At 38.4% G+C, this 24,491-nt stretch overlaps 1 protein-coding gene across 1 annotated transcript in view; it reads right to left on the bottom strand.

Moving 5' to 3' along the window:
* USH2A (usherin) overlaps positions 1-24,491 on the bottom strand; it is a 969,245-nt gene that overhangs the window by 444,496 nt on the left and 500,258 nt on the right. Inside the window, exons 32-34 of the mRNA XM_055419911.2 lie at positions 14,336-14,495; positions 12,823-12,994; positions 4,494-4,641 (exon numbers count right to left, since the gene is read on the bottom strand). Coding sequence (XP_055275886.2) covers positions 4,494-4,641; positions 12,823-12,994; positions 14,336-14,495 — 480 coding nt within the window. The remainder of the gene's footprint in view (positions 1-4,493; positions 4,642-12,822; positions 12,995-14,335; positions 14,496-24,491) is intronic.

Below are 24,491 nucleotides of genomic sequence, written 5' to 3'. Positions count from 1 at the left end.
TTTTTTTTTTTTGACAGTGATAATCAACATATTTTTAATGGCGCACTGATTATGTGTCAGGCACTATTCTGACACAAGAGTGGCTGGGATAGCACTGAACAAAAGATGCCAGAATAAGAAGAGTTCTCTCAGAATATGGAGCATGTCCTGAAGCAAAGAGCAAACTTCCCACCACAAGCTGTGGAGCAGGACCCAGCTGCAGAGAAAAGAGGAGGATGGAACCAAATAAAGCAAGAGGCAATTCTCCTAAGCCCCAGGAAAGGGTTTTCCCCAGGCTTTAATGAGTAGGAGCTGATTGTTTAAATCAGAATCAGTTATAAAGCAGAGTCTGTTTCCTAAGCCATGCTGGCTAAAGGTCACCAACTGCTTGATGGGTAAAAACTGGATATTTATATAACACCTTTAAACTTTTCAGATTTTGTCATTATTGTTATTCGGTTGCTCAGTCATGTCCAACTCTTTGTGATCCTGTAGACTGCAGCATGCCAGGTTTCCCTGTCCTTCACTATCTCTCCGACTCAGTTCATGTTCACTGAGATAGTAATGCCATCCATCCATCTCATCCTCTGTTGCCCACTTCTCCTCCTGCCCTCAGTCTTTCCCAGCCCTCAAAACATATATATTTTGTCACATATAGGTATGCATTTAGAAATATTTCTTATTACAGAAAGTCAGTTTACTGTTTCTTAACATTTCTTTCTCATGTTTGTAAAGTCCTAATAAAATAATCTATTTAGGTATATGACTGACCAAAAAAGTCAAGATTTTGGAGCCTAGCGTGTGCAAAATCAGACAATCAGTACCTGTTACACAACATGACAGTCTAAATGTGTTTATAAACTTGGCTGTAACTCAACTTTTATTTTGACTATGCCATAGGCATGTGGGACCCTAGTTCCCTAACCAGGAATTGAATCCATGTCTCCTGCAGTGGACTCATGGCAACTTAACCACTGGACCACCAGAGAAGTCCGCAGCACTAATCCAGTATTTTGAAGACAACAAGTCAATGGGGTATTTATGATGATTCACATCTTTGGTTGGAGCACTAGAATCCACTCCTCCAGTCAGTGTCCCCCAGATGGTTCTAATAATCAGACAGGTTTGAGAAAATCATTTGAAAAGGTATCTTTAGTAACGTAAGATTGAAACCTATTTTATTTTCCAATTGTATTACTCTTCTGCAGCATATTCAGAAATAAGAAAGCAACCACAATGCAGCTATATTTTAATATGGACCTAGTTCCATTATGTTTGCACTAGGCATGCTTGTGAAGTTGCTCAGTCATGTCCGACTCTCTGTGACCCCATGGACTGTAGTCTACCAGGCTCCTCCATTCATGGGATTTTCCAAGCAAGAATAATGGAGTGGGTTGCCATTTCCTTCTCCAGGGGATCTTCCTGACCCTGGGATCGAACCCCGGTCTCCTGCATTGTGGGCAGACACTTTATCATCTAAGCCACCAGGGAAGGCATGCTTGAGAAGAAAAAAATTTTAAATTCTTAATTCAAATGCAAAATCCAAATTCTATAAAGACCAACCCTAGTCCCAGACTCTGCACGGCTAAAAAATATATTTTGGGAACACATACATTTCAAACAAATACATTTCAGAAACTGACCTGTAACTACTTCTACCCTCTCTGTTGGCATCATCAGAGAGTAAAGACTCTACAGTATGTATGCCACTGATTAAATGAAATTTTCACAAGAAGCAACTAAATGAAATAAGTATTATTAGGTCCCGACAGAAAGTACTCCATTGTGCTAGGCTTCATGAAGGAAAAAAGAAATAAATGATTTGTGATCCTTAACATCATCTGTTAGGGCTTCCCTGATGGCGCAGCAGTAAAGAATCTACCTGCAATGCAGGAAACAAGAGATGTGGGTTTGATCCCTGGTCATGAGGATCCCCTGGAGTAGAAAATGGCAACCCCTCCAGTATTCTTCTCCCATGGACAGAGGAGCCTGGCAGACTACAGTCCATAGGGGTTGGAAGGAGTCAGACACAACTGAGTGAGCACACAGCACCCGCATCATCCAGTAGGTGTGTTGGACATGTACTCAGATAAATTTGATCCAAGGATGAATGAGGTATGTGTCATGATGAAGGCAAAGGAAGAGGTCATATGGTCAAGAGAAGATGGGAAGCTTGATTTACATTCAAGAAAGGGTGGAATGATTTCATAAAATAGGAGGCCTATATTTAGCCCCAAGGAGTGAGTTAGAATTCTCCAGATAAACATGGAGAGATGGTTGAGATTGTTAACTCCAATTTTATAATCCAAGGAAACTGGGCTTCATGAATTTAGTAAATTTTCTAAAGTTACCCAGTTACTTCTCATCAGACATAACATCTGTCTCTAGGCCTATTTGATATCATACCAAAGATTTTCAACCCTACACCAAGCTGTAAGTATCCCAGGCAGCTAAAATGGAAAGCATGCTACAACACTGTACCAGTGCAGGTTGAGCCACAAGTTGGGGGTTATCTGAATGTCTGACTAAAGAATCTGGACTTTATTCTTTGGGTGTTTAGGGGGACGTATAGGAGCTTTCAGAGAAGGCAATGGCAAGCCACTCCAGTACTGTTGCCTAGAAAATCCCATGGATGGAGGAGCCTGGTAGGCTGCGGTCCGTGGGGTCGCTGGGGGTCGGACACGACTGAGCGACTTCACTTTCACTTTTCACTTTCCACTTTCACACACTGGAGAAGGAAATGGCAACCCACTCCAGTGTTCTTGCCTGGAGAATCCCAGGGAAGGGGGAGCCTGGTGGGCTTCTGTCTATGGGGTCACACAGAGTCGGACACGACTGAAGTGACTTAGCAGCAGCAGCAGCAGCATAGGAGCTTTAAAAACTGATGAAGTGACAAGATGTTCTCTAACCATCAGATTATCTTTCTCTAGACAATGGACAATTTGAATAAAACACTGGAAAATTTGAGGAGAGTGGGGAGATAAGTAGAGGGGAGAAGAAATTTTTTAATGAAAACTATTACTAAAAAATATCTAACCATTACCCCACAGTAAAAGCTCTGAAAACTCTGATGTGATTAAACAAAAGACTTTAGAATGAGCAAACATGTCAGCACCAATCTTCTAAATCTCACAAATTCCTATTGTTCAATGAATATATTTTAAAGTTGCTTATAAATATATAAAACATAATGCACAAAAATTCTTCAAAATGTAGAAAGTATTCTTTATTCAACCTAGGATTCTAGGTTCAATGATAGTGGCAACCACAGATTAGGATGAAGGAAAGTGTCTATTAATACCATACAAATCATATAATAGCATTTAAAAGCAATCCAGTTGGGGTAAATCATTAACATTTTCTTTGCCATCTATGGACTGGAATTCTTTGTGGAGCACAAAGCATGATAAGATTAACCATTTAAGTATCAAACAGATACTCATTTTTTTGTTGTTGTTAGGAAATTTGTAATAGTACAGGGATTACTTCAAGAGCAGAGATGATCACTCACTCTAATTATTAGAGCTCTCTCCATTACCTCAAATATATCTCGTGCATTTGCCAAAAGTTTAATTAAAATAAGATGACTGGAATAATTAATATCATAGTAAACACAAAACAAACTAATACAATTGTAATTCTTTTTCTTTCTTTCTGGATATGCTAAAATAAGCCATTTCAATTTTCAGTAATGAGTTACTTAAAACAGTTTCTATGATATTAAAAGTCTTCTTGATGTTTGTCTTAAAGAGGAGCAAAATTTGACGTTATGTAAGCTTGACCAGTGTGGAAAAATGACACTATGCTGGTTGTAAATTAAAGATATTTCCAATAAATTAATGAAGCAATTTCTATCCCAAGTTACTACAAATTCTTTAAATAAGATTTTATTTTAGCAAACTCTAACTGGCTGATCTAATTCTCTAAACTACGCAAAGGCAGATATATATCACTTAGAAATATATACAATCCATTTCAAGTCAAACAAGAATAAATGTATATATACTTAATGTATGCATTGTTCAAAAGCCTCATGCTGAAATATTTATAAATAACATATTAAAAATACAAAGTTCCAAGTGTTCTCTTTTAAGATAAACTTATTAAAGCAAGAGCATTTTGAAATACAATATGTGCATGAACTTTCTACCTCCCTACTTCTCCAAGAAAGAAGTTATGACTGTCAAAAACAGAAAGTCATTGAAAATATAATGTCACTCTCACAAGGGCGTTCTTTGGGAATCCAGGTTTGTTCTCTTCACCTCTCCCGGAACATAGGAAACCATAAGATGCAGTACATAAGAACTATCAAAAGGGAGCACTTTTGAGCCACCAAAACTGCATGTGAGCCTAAAAACCACAATCTTCCAACTACAGACAATGATACTATCTCAGGTATTTTATGTGCTAAAATGATCATTAAAAATTAAGCACCACATATAAGCTGCCATTTAGAATATTAATTTACCTTTGCTAATCATCTTTTTAACTTGAGGCTAAAAGAGTTCACTTACCATTCGGATACTCAGGCTCAGTCCAGGAGATGTTAAAGGAGTGAGAGGAGTCTGGGTTCACTCTGGGAGCCGGCACGCCTTCGGGGGTCCTCTCCTCAGTCAGGGCCTGGCTGGCCTTACTCACTGTGCACCCGCCCCCTGTGCAAGCCTGGACAGAGAGGCAAAAAAAGCACATATCACTCTGGGGCCCCAAAGTTTAGATGGGCATTGAAGAGAGAGTTCATTATAAGGGTTTCAGATCCTTTGAAATAATTCTGTCTCTGTCCCCTACCCACAAATAAATTTGTTTCAATGATGGGGTGAAATATTTAGTTAGTTTGCTTTTTAGGACATGAGATGCTGCTGCTAAGTCACTTCAGTTGAATCCGACTCTGTGCGACCCCATAGATGGCAGCCCACCAGGCTCCCCCATCCCTGGGATTCTCCAGGCAAGAACACTGGAGTGGGTTGCCATTTCCTTCTCCAATGCATGAAAGTGAAAGTGAAGTCGCTCAGTAGTGTCCGACTCCTAGCGATCCCAAGGACATGAGATAGCCACCTCCAAAAACTAAATAATAACCCTGAGTGCAAGAATGTATGAATTACATTCCATGTTAGAATCCAGAGATGGGGCATATATTGACCATGTGAATAGTCACAATGAAATTATCCTCACAGAAAGCTTCCTAGAATGACTCAAACGAATATATACCCATGAGAAAAATACTAGAGAATGAATGCTACTTCAAGATAAAACACATGATTTCTAGAAAAAAAAAAAAGATACACAGAAAATATGTTAAGTGCTCAGATGCTCGATTGTGTTCAAATCTTTGCAACCCCATGGGCTGCAGCCCGCCAGGCTCCTCTGTCCACGAGATTCTCCTGTCAAGAATACTGGAGTGGGTTGCCATTTCTTCCTCCAGGGGATCTTCCTGACCCATGGATTTAACCCATGTCTCTTATATGTCCTGTATTGGTAGGCAGATTCTTTACCACTAGTTGCTGCTTGGGAAACCCCAATAGTGTGAACAATATGGTTAAAGTACAACACAATGTGAAATCAAATAAAACAATATTTCTCATAAATTTGCAATGAACCAGTTGTTGAATGACCATTTAGTGGCTTAAAGGGTGAAGTCATTAACTGATGTGTCAGAGGAATTGAGCTTCATCATATGGCTAACAAACTTAAACTGATCACAGAACCCCTCAATTCCCTAATGAAGGAGGTATAGTAATGCCAGAAATGGAATCATGGATGTTAAGATATTCAGAAACTTCTGTGTGCATTTTCATTGTAAACTGGCAATAATTCCAAATAAATGATTCAGATTATTAAGAAATCTGAATTCCCTACATAACTTTTTGATAAGCCTTTCTCTAGAATACAGTTTTTCCAGCCGCTATCTGCTAGTAAATGTTGGCAATTATGTCTTTACATAACAGTTATTTGAAAACTAAAGTTTTTTCCAATACCTTTAAAGTCACAACTGTAATTACACAAACAAACATAAAAATCTTTCAAAAAGCACTAAATTTCATCAAGAGCAGTAAGAAAATGAAGCAAAATCCTAGGACAAGTTATAAAGCTAGCAGTTTTTCATTTTCATTGAAGGTAGCTATGAATAACACTAAAAAAATGAAACACTGGGCTTGGATTTTACTTTTCAGTTAGATATTGAAGGGAAAAACTTTTGATACTTAAAGAAGTTGGTATTTTTTCTTAAAGACAGGAGAAAGCTGACTGGCTTTTGAAGGTATTTTCTTATATTGAAATATACTATTTATAAATCTATGCAAATAGTTGCAAATTCTTCGCTAAAAGTGTTAGTGACAGTAAATGGTCAGTAGACATGGAGATCAATTTCACTTATTGTAAGAAGACAACAGGAACCCATGTCTTGAGTATAATTTCTCAGCATAAGCAAGTTTCTGGGCATGAAACTGCATTAAGATTGGGGACCTAATTAACCTCTGTGGGTTTCTTCTAATGCTCAGCTGTGGGATGTGCATATCTATGTAAGAGGTAAACCATACTCCTCCTGAGAACAGAATCTTTGCAAATAAAGAGAAGTCAATTGAGCTTGTGATTCAAAATTCTAGGACATGTCACTGTTTGCTCAAGAAGAAACTATCTGAACATTAAAACAGAAAAATTAAGACAAAATATTTCCAGTATGCTCAAAGTCTACCAGAAAACATAGCAGAAAAAGAGGCGTTGTGAGACAGCTGAGTTATTGAAGGAAAATCATCAAAGGAACATCCTTTTCAGTGCATAGCAAGAGATAAATCCATCCACTTGGATCCTAGATTTTCTTTTATTTTTGCTCAGTTCAGTTCAGTTCAGTCGCTCAGTCATGTACGACTCTCTGCGACCCCATGAATCACACCACGCCAGGCCTCCCTGTCCATCACCAACTCCCGGAGTACACTCAAACTCATGTCCATCGAGTCGGTGATGCCATCCAGCCATCTCATTCTCTGTCGTCCCCATCTCCTCCCGCCCCCAACCTTTCCCAGCATCAGATTCTTTTCCAGTGAATCAACTCGTCGCATGAGGTGGCCAAAGTATTGCAGTTTCAGCTTTAGCATCAGTCCTTCCAATGAACACCCAGGACTGATCTCCTTTAGAATGGACTGGTTGGATCTCCTTGCAGTCCAAGGGACTCTCAACAGTCTTCTCCAGCACCACAGTTCAAAAGCATCAATCCTTCGGGGATCAGCTTTCTTCACAGTCCAACTCTCACATCCATACATGACCACTAGAAAAACAATAGCCTTGACTAGAGAGACCTTGGTTGGCAAAGTAATGTCTCTGCTTTTTAATATGCTATCTAGGTTGGTCATAACTTTCCTTCCAAGGAGTCAGCATCTTTTAATTTCATGACTGCAATCAGTATCTGCAGTGATTTTGGAGCCCAAAAAAATGAAGTCTGACACTGTTTCCACTGTTTCCCCATCTATTTCCCATGAAGTGATGGGACCAGATGCCATGATCTTTGTTTTCTAAATGTTGAGCTTCAAGCCAATTTTTTCACTCTCCTCTTTCACTTTCATCAAGAGGCTTTTTAGTTCCTCTTCACTTTCTGCCATAAGGGTGGTGTCAGGAGGGGAAAAATGTTGCAGCATGATATTCTGAAACTCAGCCCACACTGAAATTTATTTCTGATACTCTATTTGTCACCATATTTTTCTTATTCATGGCCTGAGAATTTCCCCCTGCCAACTCTCCCAAAGAAACACTGTATGTTCTATGTTTCATTTCATTGTATATATATAGATATATTTTAAACAGAATGTGAATTAAAATTTACTTTGTTTTGAGAACTTTATGGTATAGAAAATTCTGGAGTAAATGTGGACGAACTCTGTTTTGGAAGGACTGTTTGTTGAGCTGTGTCATCAAAGACCCATAAACTAGCAACTTGATAAAAAAGCCTCTTAAGGATTAAAGGAATTTGGAGAAAAGTTTTCTTGTAAATGAACTCAAATTTTCAAAGGGACTGCTAAAACAACAGAATTACCTGCAAAATATTTTATTTTGTTCTTTTATTTCCCCACATCCCTTTTGCATGCATTTAGAGGGCCAGGTGAGTAGGGTATCTTAGTTCCTTCATAGAGAAATAAATATTCTTAAAGTTGCTTTTGGTTGGTCTAATCTAACTGAGTTGGACTGTGAAGATAGCTGATCACTGAAGAATTGATGCTTTTAAACTGTGGTGCTGGAGAAGACTCTTGAGAGTCCCTTGGACTACAAGGAGATCCAACCAGTCCATTCTAATGGAGATTAGCCCTGGATGTTCATTGGAAGGACTGATGCTAAAGCTGAAACTCCAATACTTTGGCCACCTCATGCGATGAGTTGACTCACTGGAAAAGAGTCTGATGATGGGAGGGTGTGGGGGTGGGAGGAGACAGGGACGACAGAGAATGAGATGGCTGGATGGCATCACCGACTCGATGGACATGAGTTTGAGTGAACTCCGGTAGTTGGTGATGGACAGGGAGGCCTGGCGTGCTGTGATTCATGGGATTGCAAAGAGTCAGACATGACTGAGCGACTGAACTGAATCTAACTGATACTATTTAAATGAAAATGAACCAATCAGTATCTTATTTGGCCTACCAGCACAACATTCAATGCAACTGAATGTTGATTAAAATTTTGGCTTGGAACAACTACACAAAATTTTGGACTTGATCAAAGATGTCTTTATGAATTGGCAAGGTCTTTGAAAGCCTCTGAGATGTTAAAATAAGGTGTTTCACCCATCCCCTATTACCTTTATCAATTACAACCATGTTGTTTTAAATTGAAAAGTTATACTATTACCCTGCAATGAAGAATATCCAGTCCCAATAGGAGATTCAATTTTGGTACAATAAAATGCATAACTAATAAAAGTGTATCAATTATTTTTGAAATTATGAATATTAAGAACATCCAAAACTAGCATTTTCTTTTACAACAGTTTGTTTTCAGATAAGTAGGGTCTGATGATGTTAAGAATGTAGCATATTTTAACATATGAAGTAAAAGGCCATGTTATCTAGAAATGATCTTTCAAAAATTTAAAGCTCATCATTTCTAAGAATCTGTCCAGGAAATATATTGAACACAAACTTCATCAAGAGGCAAATGTCTAGCAGTAATATGACTATTATCAAACCTTACATACCTTGATACCTGCCTGTCTTACTAGCCTCCTTATTTAATTGCTGGCTTACTATCTTTACTAGGAATTATGACACTTTGCAATACCATTTGTTAAATGCAGCAAAATATTATGCTATTTCTTCTAGGACAAAGAGCATATATTTGGAAAAATACAGTCCCTAACTCTGACATTTTACAGCAAGTTACTTGATTCATATCAGGTCTCAGATTCTCTGTGAAATAAATATTCTCAGTGTTCATTCATTCATTCATCCAAGAATCATTCATGAGCTTCGTTTCCAGATACTATGCTTAATTCTGTAGACAAACTTTGAAATATGCAGTCTCTACCCCTTTGGATTTTATAATATAACATTAAAAAGCCTAAGATCATGGCATCTGGTCCCATCACTTCATGGCAAATCAAAGTGGGGAAAAGTGGAAGCAGCGACAGATTTTATTTTCATGGGCTCCAAAATTACTGTGGGTGGTGACTGTAGCCATAAAGATGCTTGCTCCTTGGAAGGAAAGCTATGACAAACCTAGCTGCTGTTGCTGCTAAGTCACGTCAGTCGTGTCTGACTCTGTGTGACCCTATAGTCAGCAGGCCACCAGACTCCCATCCCTGGGATTCTCCAAGCAAAAATACTGGAATGGGCTGCCATTTCCTTCTCCAGTGCATGAAAGTGAAAAGTGAAAGTGAAGTTGCTCAGTCGTGTCCGACTCTTTGTGACCCCATGGACTGTAGCCTACCAGGCTCTGCCGTTCATGGGATTTCCCAGGCAAGAGTACTGGAGTGGGGTGCCATTGCCTTCTCTGACAAACCTAGAGAATGTATTAAATCACAAAGACTTAACTTTTCTGACAAATGACCATATAGTCAAAGCTATGGTTTTTCCAGACCTTTGGAAAAGTCAAATACAGATGTGAGAGTTGGACCATAAAGAAGGCTAAATCCCAAAGAATTGATGCTTTTGAAATGTGGTGCGGGAGAAGACTCTTGAGAGTCCCTTACACAGCAAGGAGAAAAAACCAGTCAATCCTAAAGGAAGGGCTTCCATGATAGTCTATTTGGTAAAGAATCCGCCTACAACGCAGGAGACCCTGGTTCTATTCATGGGTCAGGAAGACCCACTGGAGAAGGAATAGGCTACCCACTCCAGTATTCTAGTGCTTTCCTTGTGGATCAGCTGGTAAAGAATCCCCCCACAATGTGGGAGACCTGGGTTCGAACCCTGGGTTGGGAAGATCCCCTGGAGAAGGAAAAGGCTACCCACTCTAGTATTCTGGCCTGGAGATTTCCATGGACCGTACAGTCCATGGGGTCACAAAGAGTTAGACACCAATCAGACACAACTGAGCGACTTTCACTTTCACTTTCAATCCTAAAGGAATTCAATTCTGAATATTTATTGGAAGGACTGACGCTGAAGCTGAAGCTCCAATACTTTGACCACCTGATGCAAAACTCACTGGAAAAGACCCTGGGAAAGGGATGAGGGCAGGAGAAGAAGTTTGTGACAGAGGTTGAAATGGTTGGACCAACTCAGTGGACACGAGTTAGAGCAAACTCCGGGAGACAGTGAAGGACAGGGAAGTCTGGTGTGCTGCAGTCCATGGGGTCGTAAAGAGTCAGACACAAGTTAACCGAACAACAGGGAAAACTACACAAAACCACATGAAGTAAAATACCTGCTCCAGTCTGGAGTTAATCATATGGAACCCACATGTATTTTTCTCTAATGCCTGCCTAAATGCTTTGTACCTGTATGTTTTGTTTCCTAGTCCTCAGTCAATATGCTAAGACTATCTACAAAGGCAGCTCCACTTGGCTGAGAATCTGATCTCCATCTATTAATCTAATGACCTTGAAAGCCAGTTATCCTGTTGAAAGCGTGAAATATACACGAGTTCCTCAATTAACCAAGATGAACCTAAAATGTTCTGGTTCATTTAATTTACCTGTTAACAGAGTTAAAGTAAAAAACCTTTTAGTTGAATACTTTCTGAAAATATGTCAGTGTATAGTCTGCCCTAAAAATACAGTGAAATAAAAAATAATATGAGGAAATTTACTTTCCTAACAAGACTTAGGGCAAAGACTCTTGCATCTTTATGACATCTTGCATCAACATTATTCAGTGGCTGACAGGTCTCCTTTGACTTCACAGAATATTATTTGGGGTCAACTTTTTAGCATCAAACAATTTTAGGGCTCAAAGATACATTAAAAATCACTTAATTCAAAGTTCTAATTTTAGGCTTGAAGAACATAAGACTCAGTGCAATTAAGTGAATTTTTCAGGTCATTCAGTTAGTAGCAAATCTGAATTAAAACTCAAGAAAGTGGACTCCCAATCTAATTGTCTTTATTTTTCAAGGTATTACAGACTTATAAAACATAAGAGATTCAGGTGGGTCTTCATTTACTGTGCAAAATATCCTAAAAATTGTCTTGAAAGTAGAACTTTGTTTCATACCCTTTGCCTCCTTCTAATAAAAGCCAAGAGTAACACAATTTCTGTTTAATTTTGGTTGTTTCTAAGCAACAGCAGCTTTTCTTATTTTGATATCACCACTGTTTTGAAATGATGTGGATTTCTGTATTAGCTTTTGAAAATCAAGTTAATACACTTCTTATATCTTGGGTGAAAAAGCTAAGAAATTAAATTGCTGATTCAGAAACCCATCTGTGTGCTGAACACCTAGGCACATGGAGACAGTTCTGAAAAGAATTTTTAACATTGTCTGATTGCCCTTGTTTTGTGGTGTCAGGTCAGACAGTTAGCAACAGTTGAATGTAGTTTATTTTCTCGTGGTATAATATTTAGAGCATTCAAGAGCATGTTAAGTAAAATGAATGCATACACAGTGTCTACATAAATGTAAATTTATTCATAATCAAGAGCAGAATATTTTCTATGGCATTTATCAAAGCAAATATCCTTATATAGGTATTGCTATAAAATGAAGAGTGTGTTTAAAACAAATAGGGACAATCTCATGTTTATATTCAGTTATTTTCAGATATGCTATTAAACTTAAAAAAGATTATATTTCATCAAAAAAAAAAAAAAAGGAAACTACTGAGTATAAATTCCACAGTAATATCAAGGTCTTTTAAAAGATCTTTGTGTAAAAGTGCTATTTTGCATTAAAAAAATGCTATTGCCTGTCTAAACTATGTTGATTCTAGGGTTTTATTAAGTGACTGTTATTTTGAGATAGAAATGTAATGTAAACCAGAATATAATAACAATCAAGAATATTTGAGGGTCATTTAAATCTTCATTTAAAAATATAAGACCTACATTTTCATACCATGCATTGCTTTTTGAATGAATACAAGCCCCATTGGGAAATAGCCCTAGTAATCCAAGCATTTTCTGAAAAGCCCTCGACAATTATGACATTTTACAAATAATAAAAAAGAAATAATTTCTGATAATCCCAAATTAGATTTGGAGAAATCTCATTTCGGATGGTTATTCTATCATTTTGCATAACAAAAAATAAATACATAGGTATTAGATCAGCAATATTTTCACTTTGTGAAGCGAGTTTTCAGTGTAAATAGCAATACAAGAGAATTTTTTTTTTTTAAGTGAGAGATGGAGAGAAGATGAGACAAAAGGGAAGCAGCAAGGACAGTGATGAGGACAGACAGTGATAAAAATAAAGCGAACTTACTGCCAGTTTGATGAGATATTTATTACCAGGTAAAAGGTACTGCAGAGTGTGATCCTGAAGAAGTTCTGTGTTGTTATAGATGACATCCCAAACTGTAAAATCATGTGTGTGATTTGAAATATATAATATATAGCGCTCCAGAATTCCATTTACTTTTCTTGGTTGTTTCCACCTGGGAATGAAAAAATATAGCATTATAATCATCATACATTCAAGTCAAATCTGAAATGTGCAGGGTTTTTAAAAGACACATATGAGCTTGGATTTATGCCATCGTAAAGAAACACACCAAGAGCTCAAAAGTAATTCACTTAAAAAATACCAAGTAGTTATTAAAGGTCTATTCTGAATGGTATAGAAATAAGACATAGTGCCTGCTTTCTAGTTATTATCATTTTAATTAGCTAGTAATACAAAAATGTAGGAGTGAGCACTTGATTGTGAATTCGGGCCATGGAACAACAATTGGGAGAAGCAGAACGTCTGAGAACTTCTGAGAAAGGAGAGGGAGAGATAATTGTATAATTTTCATGTCACAGTTGTCTTGAAAGATGCAGCAATCTAACACAGAATTTCAGTATGCAACTACTGAAGGAAAGTTGAGATTGGAAAGGCTGAAGTAAGTAGTCAACTAAGACTTCTGGAATGAAGTGACACAGTACCTGGACACATAAGATCATATACTTGATGGACTGGAATTGGTAGCAGAAGGGAAAGTAGAGGGTATTCCAGACGAGGGCTACAAAGTGTCAATGGGAATGAGTAGGACAATTTGTGGAATAGACAGAAATTGGTAAATTGAGAAATACTTTGAGTAGAGGGAAATTTTTTAAGGTAAATAAAGTGGGCTCAGCTTGGGACACACTGAAAGCCAACAGAGGAGGTTACAATAGGATATGAAATCTGTGTTTGTCAGCTTGAATGAACATCATACTGTGTTCCATTCAAACTCTTTAACTGGTGAAAAAAAACAAGATGAAGAGTGATTAATGTAAACAAGTACTAACTAGTGGGAGCAGAGGTCTTTTAAGCTTTAGTTAAGTACTGCAATATACCTTGTACCTCACATATTAAGAAATGGATAATAACCAGTATTACCAAAAATAATCTGAACATGCCAGTATATGAAAGCATCTCTCTGACTTCAACTTTAGGGGAGCAAGACAGTCCCATTTTATAGTCAAAAAGAAAAAAAAATTATGCCAATTCCAAATTATTGCAAATAATGCCTCACATAAAAAAAGCCCACAGCAGTCATGTAAGTGGTCAGTTTTTTCCTTTTTGAAGTTTGCACAGAATCTACATACATGTGTGGCTCAGCTTGATTGCATAAAGACAAAATGGAAATTAAGTTGGCAAGTGATAATCAAAGATTCCCAGATCCACTGAACTAATCACTTCTGTGCATTTAATCACAATAAAATTAATTTTATGTCACAAACCCTTCCCTTGATTGAACTCACTGGGATTCTTGCATGAACCACTGTGTGATAGGGACGATGTTTCTACTTACTGAATGTATACAGTTCTAGCATCCAGGACAGTCAGAACTGGGGGATCCACGTGTTCTGGTGGCAGTTGTGCAGTGGACAGTATGACCAGGGAACTGTTTGTACATCCCACATGTGTACAAGCACTGAGCAGAAATTGGTGGGGCGTAAATGCTGCTAAATCTGTGGGGGGGTGGGGGGATAAGAGTTTATTTACTATCAAATTTTTATTCAGGAGATTTCACTTATCCTCTACTTTCTTACATCTTAGAACTGTTAAAGTTTAAAATAAACATCAATAGCCATACAAATCAATAACAATAAAATATAGGCTGTTTTATCCTTTAAACATACTATGGTTATTTTTAAATAGACAAGTGTCAGTCAGACTCAGTTTAACTTTTTCTTTTAACAATTTGACTGTTTTCTTGGTTGTCTGTGACCAGGTAAATCATTTTCTGAGTTTAGAGTTAGTTCAAGGGCTCTGTTAAAAAATAAATGAGACATTTAAATTATTTTTAAAGTATATTTGAAGACAACAGGTCTGGTTTTCGAAGTGCAAACACATAGCTTATAACAGTGACTTTGCTCTTGTAATTCCTTTTGTTGAATTTTTTCTTCTTCTATCCACCCAACCAATTGCATGTTATTTGACCTTCAAATTGTCCAGGCTCAGTGCAAATGCCAATTTCTTTCTTAAGATTTCACCAGCATACTATGCTATGACCCTTGGCAGAAGGTGGAGCTATTATCCTCTCCTTTGTCTCTCAGAGTTTTACACAGACTTTTGGCATAACACAAAAACACTGTGTCATAATGATTTATTTCCATGACTATCTGATCCATTAGACTGAACACTGTGAAGGAAGCAATGGGGCCATATTCATTTTACATCCTCAATATCTAGTACATTGCCTATACACTGTGCTGCTACTGCTGCTGCTGCTGCTGCTAAGTCACTTCAGTCATGTCCGACTCTGTGTGACCCCATGGACGGCAGCCCACCAGGCTCCCCCGTCCCTGGGATTCTCCAGGCAAGAACACTGGAGTGGGTTGCCATTTCCTTCTCCAATGTGTGAAAGTGAAAAGTGAAAGTAAAGTTGCTCAGTCGTGTCTGACCCTTAGCGACCCCATGGACTACAGCCTACCAGGCTCCTCCATCCATGGGATTTTCTAGGCAATAGTACTGGAGTGGCTTGCCATTGCCTTCTCCGGCCTATACACTGTAGGTTTAATAAATGAAGAAATAATTAACTAATGACATGATCTAGATATAGTAGAACTAGGTATGAAAGAAGATAAAGAGAATTGGGCTAGTACTCTATCCAGTAACACTCTCCCTCCTCTGAACTTCTTTAGTACTTTGTATCTATCTGGCTCTCTGAAAGTGAAAGTTGTTGAGACATGTCCGACTCTTTGTGACCACATGAACTGTACAGTCCATGGAGTTCTCCAGGCCAGAATACTGGAGTTGGTGGCCATTCCTTTTTCAAGGGGATCTTCCCAATTCAGGGACAAACCCAGGTCTCCCACAATGCAGGTGGATTTTTTTACCAGCTGAACCACAAGGGAAGCCCAAGAATACTGGAGTGGACAGCCTATCCCTTCTCCAGCAGATCTTCCTGACCCAGGAATAGAACCAGCGTCTCCTGCATTGCAGGTGGATTCTTTACCAGCTGAGCTACCAGGGAAGCCCATCTGTCTCTCTAAAAGAAACTATATTCACTTGCATTAAAAGAAGCTAATCTGTAATTTACTAATTCAATTCTAAAATATCCCAAACACTTATTTAGAAAGGTACTCAATAATCATTTTGTTGACTGAATCTAAGCAAAGTTCAGTCAACTTTACCAAGATTTAAACATGTCACATTTTCATACTGCTAGAAATAATCATTATTTTCTGGAATACTTTTGAAATAAGGTAGTTACAATGTAAGCAACACATTTTCTTTAAAGATCATTAACCTTGAACCATTACAATTTCATGTATAAAAGATGAATGAAATGCAACCTAATTCAGGGAAATAGATTTTGCATTGCACTGACAGCAAAACTAAACTGGAAAGAGAACACTTTGATTTTCATGCAAAGTATAATCAATTGGTTAAACATGTAGGTCATCAGAATAAAGGCAAAAAAAATTTTTTTACACTAAAAGTAGCTACTCTAGAACAAAAGGTGATTACCAAGAAGAGACTTATAATGCTTTTGATTAAACTTGTTTGCTTCACGACTTTATCTTACAGGTCCTTGATGGTACTAAGTTGAGGCTGGTGGCAACACAGGCAATGGGGGTGGGGGAGGGGGTCAGAAGATAAATTATAAGAATACTTTGAAGTTGGTGTTAAAACAGCATGGCCTTGCCAGAGACTTCTGATAGATGGCAGGAACAGCTACACTATGTGCGCACAAGTTAAGACAGAACTGAGGTATTTTCATTTGGAAAAACATTCTATGAAACTTATAAAGTTAAAAATCATGATAATAATGTCCTCAGAGGCTATACAGGGAGTAACTATTATTTACTGTGGGAAACTTCATGCAAAAAATCATGTCCTACTAGCAGGTCCAACCCAACTATTGGGTTGGTCAAAAAATTCATTTAGGTTTTTCATAATATCTTAAGGAAAACCCTGAATGAACATTTTGGCCAACTCAATGCAATGTTTAATATGCTAACACATTATATCTCCCATTTCCCTGTTTTTGTCATCTTTTCCTTCCGATTCTCAAGAGCTTGGTGACTGCAGCCTTTCATCCCTCCCATCTGTCTGAATTCCTTACGTTTCTGAGAAAGGGAAGCTGGGGATTTGACTCAAAAGCCAGTTGCAGGAGCAAAACCAAGGAGGAAATAGAACCTAGAGGAAAGAGGGTATCCCTGATGGGTAAGTACTACTAGCGAAAAGCTGTTGTATTTGAACATGAGAATACAACTATTTTATCTGAAAGCGTACCCCAGCAGGAAACTGTTTTCCATGGGGCTGATGCCAAGTGACTTTGGAATATTTTACATGAGAATGTCTCCTAGACATACCAAAGTGCCTTGGTCAGCTGTAAACCAGACTGGATGCTACAATGGTCTTTTGCCAGTGAACACTTTGTGGTGGGCAGTTCTTGGCTTTCTTACATTCTAGCTTGTTGAGGCAGGGATTTGGTTACCTACTTTGCAGTTGGTTAAAAAATTGTAGCATTCAATGGTGACCCAAGACATATTTGTATGTGTTTGCTGGCACAGACTTGCATATCCAAGTAGTCCCTAGTTATCCTGAGCTGGTAGGGTCAGAAGGCATCATCACAGTATCACCTTATCAAGTGTCTTCTTATCAAAGAATGCCCCATTCTTCTTTACACTAGAGTCTCCATGCTTTGATCACAGAACTCCTAAACTCACCCAGAATATGTGCCTCGAATGGCAGTATCTTTCTGTATTAGTTCCAGGATTACCTTCTGTGCCTGGATTCTACTCTGACAAAATATGCTCCTCCATAGGTTGGGAAGCATCCATGTATATGATGGTCAGGACTGAGGGAGACCAGGATGAGGAGGTGAGCAAATAGGGTCACGTTGCTAGAGAAAGCCAGTATGACTCGTGACCCAGGCCTGAAGTAGAAGATGCCAACTCCTATCAAGTCCTCCGCTCATAGCTGGAATTTACTCCTAGACAATTTAAGGTAATAAGAAATTTATGGATGAGAAGGTTGTTGCATTTTAGGAGTTTAGCATGGCTTTAAATTGAATGTTGGCTAGGGTTTAAGGCCTTCTGTACATAAAGTATGAAAAGTGCCAAAAGTGCCACAGAAAACATAGAACAGAGCAATAAGCAAGAGTGCACAGTAATTTTAAAGGCAAGAGTCAGGGATGTGAACTAAGTTTGCTGTCATAATCAGTTTGATATATATGTAAGTAAAGTCATAAGGCTGTACACCTTAAACTCAATATTGCATGTCAATTATACGTCAATAAAACTGAAAGGAAAAGAAAAAAAGCATGAGTCAGTGGAGGCCACAGCAGCAAGATGACATTTTGAGCAAATACCTGGGAAGAATGAGAGTAACAGTTGTGGGGGTTCTAAGCAAAGGACTATTTCAGGAGAGGGAACAAGCTAAGCAAAGACTTGGAAGGAAGAACATGACTACCAGGAACACGGCAAGAAGGCCAGTGAGGCTGGAGCAGAGCAAATGAAGCAGAAAGAAGTAAGAGATGACATCAGAAAATTAATAACGGGGAGACCGTATGAGTGTTGTATGTCTCTGCATGGATTTGGCGTTTTAATCTGAGAGAATCTAGTTAAAAGGTTGAACAGAGTATGGTTCAGATACGGATTTGCATGGTCAGATATGGATTTCATGAACATCACTCTTCAATTTTAGGCAGCTTTATTATATGTCTTGGAGAAGATCATCTTGGGTTGAATACCTGGAGTGACATTATCTTCATGAATTTCAATGTCTAGATCTCTCCCCAGATTTGGGAAACTCTCAGCTATAGTTTCTTTTGATAAGTTTTTTGCTCTTTTCTTCTCCTCTTCCATTTCTGGGATTATGTGATGTATAAACTGGTTCTTTTAATGGCATCTCATAATTCATGTAAGTTTTCTTCACTCTCTTTCATCCGTTTTGCTTCTCTGACTAGATGATTTCAAATGACCTGTCTTCTAGTTCACAAATTCTTCTGCTTGGTTGAGTCTGTTCTTATATCTCTTTACTGAATTTTTTGATTGTCCTTCTGTTCTTTGACTCAAGGATGTCTATTTGTCCTTTTAAACAATTTCTATTTCTTTGTTTGAGCTTCCCGTTTTGTTTATGCATTGTTTTTCTATTTCATTTAGTTGTCTATCTTCGTTTTCTTGTAGTACAGTGTATTTCCTTAATAGGGTAAGCCTGAACTCTTTGTCAGACAGTTCATAGATACTGGTTTTCCTTGGTGGTGTCTTATTTCCTTGATTATCATGATCCTTATGAATCATAGTGTCTGTATATTCAAGGAAGTAGTTGACTACCTTGATTACCTGGTCTGGTTTTATCCACTGGATAAGTCTTGAAACCAGTTTTACGGGTACAGGTCTGGCACTTGAGCCTGTGGTAATGGCCCTTGGACCTGTATCTATGTGCACTGACAAGGATCCTGAGTACAGGGGGCATAAGCAGTCCAGGTGCATGGACTACTGGGTGGGCCCCGCACCTGCATGTTTAGTGTTTGGTCCAGTACTTGGATGTTCCAGAAACCTGATATTGTGAGAGTTGACCTGGAACCTGAGGACATGAGGGCTGGCTTAGAGTTAGAACAAGCCTGGACCTGTAACTATAGGAGTCAACCTGTGACCTGCAGCCTCAGGAGCTGAATTGTAGGCTGTGTCTGTGGGAGCTGGCCATGCACATGGCTAGGCTAGGGACCTGGGTATGTGTGTATGAGCTAGAATTAAAGCTAGGGTTGGAGAGGCTGGGCCTGGTACACAGGAGCTACTTGGGCCGACTGGAGCTGGCCAACAAAGGAGGCAGGGAATATACCATGGAGAAAAGACAGTCTCTCCAATAAGTGGTGGTAAAAAAAACTGGACAGCTACATGTAAGAGAAGAGATTAGAACATTCTCTAACATAATACTGAGCGCCGAAGAATTGATGCTTTTGAACTGTGGTGTTGGAGAAGACTCTTGAGAGTCCCTTGGACTGCAAGGAGATCCAACCAGTCCAACCTAAAGGAAATCAATCCTGAATATTCACTGGAAGGACTGATGCTGAAGCTGAAACTCCAATACTTTGGCCACCTGATGCAAAGAACTGACTCATTGGACAAGACCCTGATGCTGGGAAAGATTAAAGGCAGGAGGAGAAAGGGGTGTGTGTGTGTTACTCAGCAATAAAAAAGAATGAAATAATACCATTTGCAGCAACAGGGATGCATCTAGAAATTGTCATACTAAGTGATGTAAGCCAGAGAGAAAGACAAACATCATATGATACTGTTCATACATGGAATCTAAGAAAAAACTATAAATAAACTTATTTACAAAACAGAAATAAACTTTCAGACCTAGAAATACTCATGGTAACCAAAGGGGAAAGGTGGGAGGGATAAAGTAGGAGTTTGGGATTAACATATACATAGTGCTGCTGCTGCTGCTAAGTCGCTTCAGTTGTGTCCGACTCTGTGCGACTCCATAGACAGCAGCCCACCAGGCTCCTCTGTCCCTGGGATTCTCCAGGCAAGAATACATATACATACTACTATATCTAAAATAGCCAACAAGTACTACTGTATAGCACAGGGATTTATATTCAATATTTTGCAATATCCTATAAGGGAAAAGAATCTGAAAAATATATAATACATGTACATATATATATATATTAACTGAATCACTGTGCTGTACACATGAAACTTTCACAGCATTATAAATCAACTATAATTCAATTAAAAAATTCATGTTTGAGACATGGCAAGTTTGAAATGTTGATTAGACAACCAAGTGGAGATGTCAATTAGGCAATTTGAATAAATTTTGGAATTTCAAGAAATCCTGGCTTGAGATATACTTTGGAAAGCCATCATCACATAGATGACATTTAAAATGGATGAAAACACAAAAATAGAGCGAGTGTGGGTAGAAAAGAAAAAAGTTTAAGGACCCAAATACTAAGATGTCAATCTTAAGCTGTCTGGAATAGAAGCAGAAAACCAACCATCGAGACAGAAAAAGAGCAATCAGTAAGCTACGAAGATTTGATGCCCTAGAAGTCAAATGAAGCAAATGTTTCAAAGATGATAAGTCTAATAAGAGGAGGACTAAAAGCTGAATTAGCAATATGGCAGTCATTCATATTTGTGCAATAAAAGTTTAAGTTATGAGTGTCTAAGCCTGACTCAAATGGATTCATGGGAGGATGAGAGAAGGGGAATTAGAGATAGTGAATATAAGCAACTTTTTCAATATGTTTTGCTGTGGAGGAAAATAGGTGAAACAATAGATGGAAGGTAAGTAGAGGACAAAGAAGATTTTTTTAAAAAAATAAATAAGATAAAATGATGCGTGCTGATAGAAATGGCTCAAGAGGGAGGGCAGAATTGTTAATGGGGCTGGAGCTTTGACCTTGAATATGTGAAAGACTGCAACCAAGAATGAAAGTTAGGGTTTGTATTCCGAAGGAGCAGGGACAGATAATCTGTGGTTATGGAGGGAAAGGAGACTATGTGGATACAAATGCTGGGGGGAGTGGGTGGGATTTATCTTATAATTGCTTCAATTTTCTCAGTGAAGAAGGAAGCAAGATCATCAGTCCACAGCGATCTTTTGATTCCCCAGGCCACCCTGCAGTGACCACCTGTTCCTCGTAGAATGACATACACAAGTGGTCAGTGAGATACTACTTGATTTGACAAAGGCCTACATCTCATGTCTTCCATACACTGGCCATTTCTGTCCCTCCATATCCCTCCAACACTACAGTCTCACACCTCCAGGCCTTTGTAGGTGCTCTCTCTTCTGATGAACACCTGTTTTCTCCTTTTTTGTGCTTGGCTGACTTTATCTCATCCATCAGGCTCAATCTTCCTCTGAGTGGTCTTTCTTGATAATCTAACAGCATGGCCACCACCATCCATCCCCAGGTACCCTCAGTCATATCACCTTGCTTAGTTACTTATCATAGTTGCTAAAACATGACAGAAACTGCCTTGTTATTGGCTTTATATCCCTCTCAGAGGAATATAAACTCTTTGAGTACAGAAAGATGTTTTCTATTGTGTTCATCAAGATGTCTTCAGGATTGGTGAGATCTAACTAGTAGTTTTATTTGTTAAAAAAATGAATTAGGCAAGGCCAGAGAAAAGTCTATGGCCTACTTTTCACAGAAATACAGTAATATCTGAGTGCAAGTCTCTAAGAATCTACTGAATACAATTTGTCAGACCAATGTAATTGTGAGATGAAGGCAATTCATTGTTAAAAGACAAGAAAAAGGCAGACTTGTACTTCACTGAATGTTAAAGCTTAATTCTCAAACATGAATATTTCATTAAAACTACAGGATTAAGGAAGATGTGGTACATATAAAAGATGGAAAGTTACTCAGTCATGAAAAGGAAAAAATAATGCCATGTGCAGCAACATAGATGGGCCTAGAGATTATCACACTAAATGCAGTAAGTCAGGCAAAGACAGATATCATCTGATATTGCTTATATATGGAATACAATAAAAATGATACAAATGAACTTGTTTACAAAGCAGAAACAGATTCAGTGACTTAGAAAACAAAGTTCTGGTTACCAGGGGGATAGGGGTGGGGGTGGATAGTTTGGAATTGACATGTACATACTGCTATATATAAAAATAGATAACCAACAAGGTCCTATGGTACAGCACAGGGAATTCTGCTCAATACTCTGTAATAAGCTAAATGGGAAAAGAAATTGAAAAAAATAGGTACATGTATATGTACAACTGAATCACTTTGCTGTACACCTGAAACTAACATTGTTAATCAACTATACTCCAGTAAGCAATATAAATTTTAAAAGCTACATTATGGAAAAAATTTTAAAAAATTATTAACAGCAGTTTTCTCAAAGTGAGGGCATGCAGATGAGTTAAATTTTTGGCAATGTATATTTTTCAAATTCTATAATATTTAAGTATATATTATATGGAGAAAAGACAGCCATAGTTTACCAATATCAATTCATTATTTAAGAAAATTTATGCCCAAGACCTAGTTGACACATGCCCTATTACACTTCCTGTGTCATCATACTTCCCCTTTCCTCAATGACTTCAGCATTGGCTCAATTTTCTTTTCAATCGTAATCCCTTTTTTGGCAGCTTCAACATCCTCAGTAATGACTCATCTCTGAATCTGGCTTCATTTTAACTTCCTCAAATGTAATGCCCTTCACTTCTGCTTCATTTATTCAACATGCAGCATAGTTATACCCACTACTTAATCATCTTTGGAACCATTTCCAAGGTTCTCAATCTAAAATCTGCCCTCTCTGGTAAATTCCCACCTCGTCCACTTGTCATATCTATACAAATACTCATTTGCCATCACACAATGTTCAGCCTCTTATTTCCAGAGTTTTGCACATTTGCATTTTCCTTGCTATGATCTTTGCTCACCCATTTCAAAGCCATACTCCCAGGTCCCTAGATTTTTCCACCTCCCCAATCCTCTTCTGTATCTGCTTTCCCAGTTCCTAGCTCTGGCTAAACCTCCTCTTCTTTCTCTAACACTTCTCATATCTCTAAGATGTGACTGAGAGAAATTGTTGAACATACTGAAAGAATCTACTGCAATTCTAGGTTTTCCAGTTTGAACTGGATCTCCATCACTCCTCAGCAATAACAATCTTGTTACCTTGTTTCTCCCTTCATTGCATTGGTCTTTTTTTCTCCTTTTATGGTTTGGCCAATTCTCCGGAGGAACCAAGTGGGGTCTAAAACTGAGGAACCAAGTGGGGTCTAAAATTGGAGTCCCAGGATAGTTCCCTCTTCTGAGCCCATCATTTTTCCTACCTGTGCCACAGGAGCGGAGATCAATATGGCTGTCATCCTAACCTATATCTTTTATCTTCTGCTCCTCCTTACCCCTGACCCTTTTGATGAGGGTGGAAGAGGAGAGTGAAAAAGTTAGCTTGAAACTCAACATGAAAAGAAAACTAAGATCATGGCACCCAGTCCCATCACTTCATGGCAAATAGAAGGGGAAAATGTGGAAACAGTGACAGATTTTATTTTCTTGAGCTCCAAAATCACTGTGGACAGTGACCGCAGCAATAAAATTAAGACACTTGCTCCTTGGAATAAAAGCTATGACAATCATAGACATTGTTTTAAAAAGCAGAGACCTCACTTTGCTAACAAAGGCCCATATAGTCAAAGCTATGGTTTTTCCAGTAGTCATGTCCAGATATGAGAACTGGACCATAAAGAAAGCTGAGCACCAAAGAATCAATGCTTTCCAATTGTGGTGCTGGAGAAGACTCTTGAGAGTCCCTTGGACTGCAAGGAGATCAAGTCAGTCAATCCTAAAGGAATATTCACTGGAAGGACTGATGCTGAAGCTCCAATACTTTGGTCACCTGATAAGGAGAGCTGAATCATTGGAAAAGACCCTGATGCTGGGAAAGACTGAAGGCAAAATGAGAAAGAGGAAGCAGAGTATGAGGCGGTTAGAAAGA

Source organism: Moschus berezovskii, chromosome 17 (genome assembly GCF_049115385.1).
Source record: "Moschus berezovskii isolate FMDL1 chromosome 17, NW_MosBer_1.0, whole genome shotgun sequence".
NCBI classification, from domain to species: Eukaryota; Metazoa; Chordata; class Mammalia; order Artiodactyla; family Moschidae; genus Moschus; species Moschus berezovskii.
The sequence above is the reverse complement of the archived record's forward strand: the minus strand, read 5'-3'. Positions and strand labels throughout refer to the sequence as shown.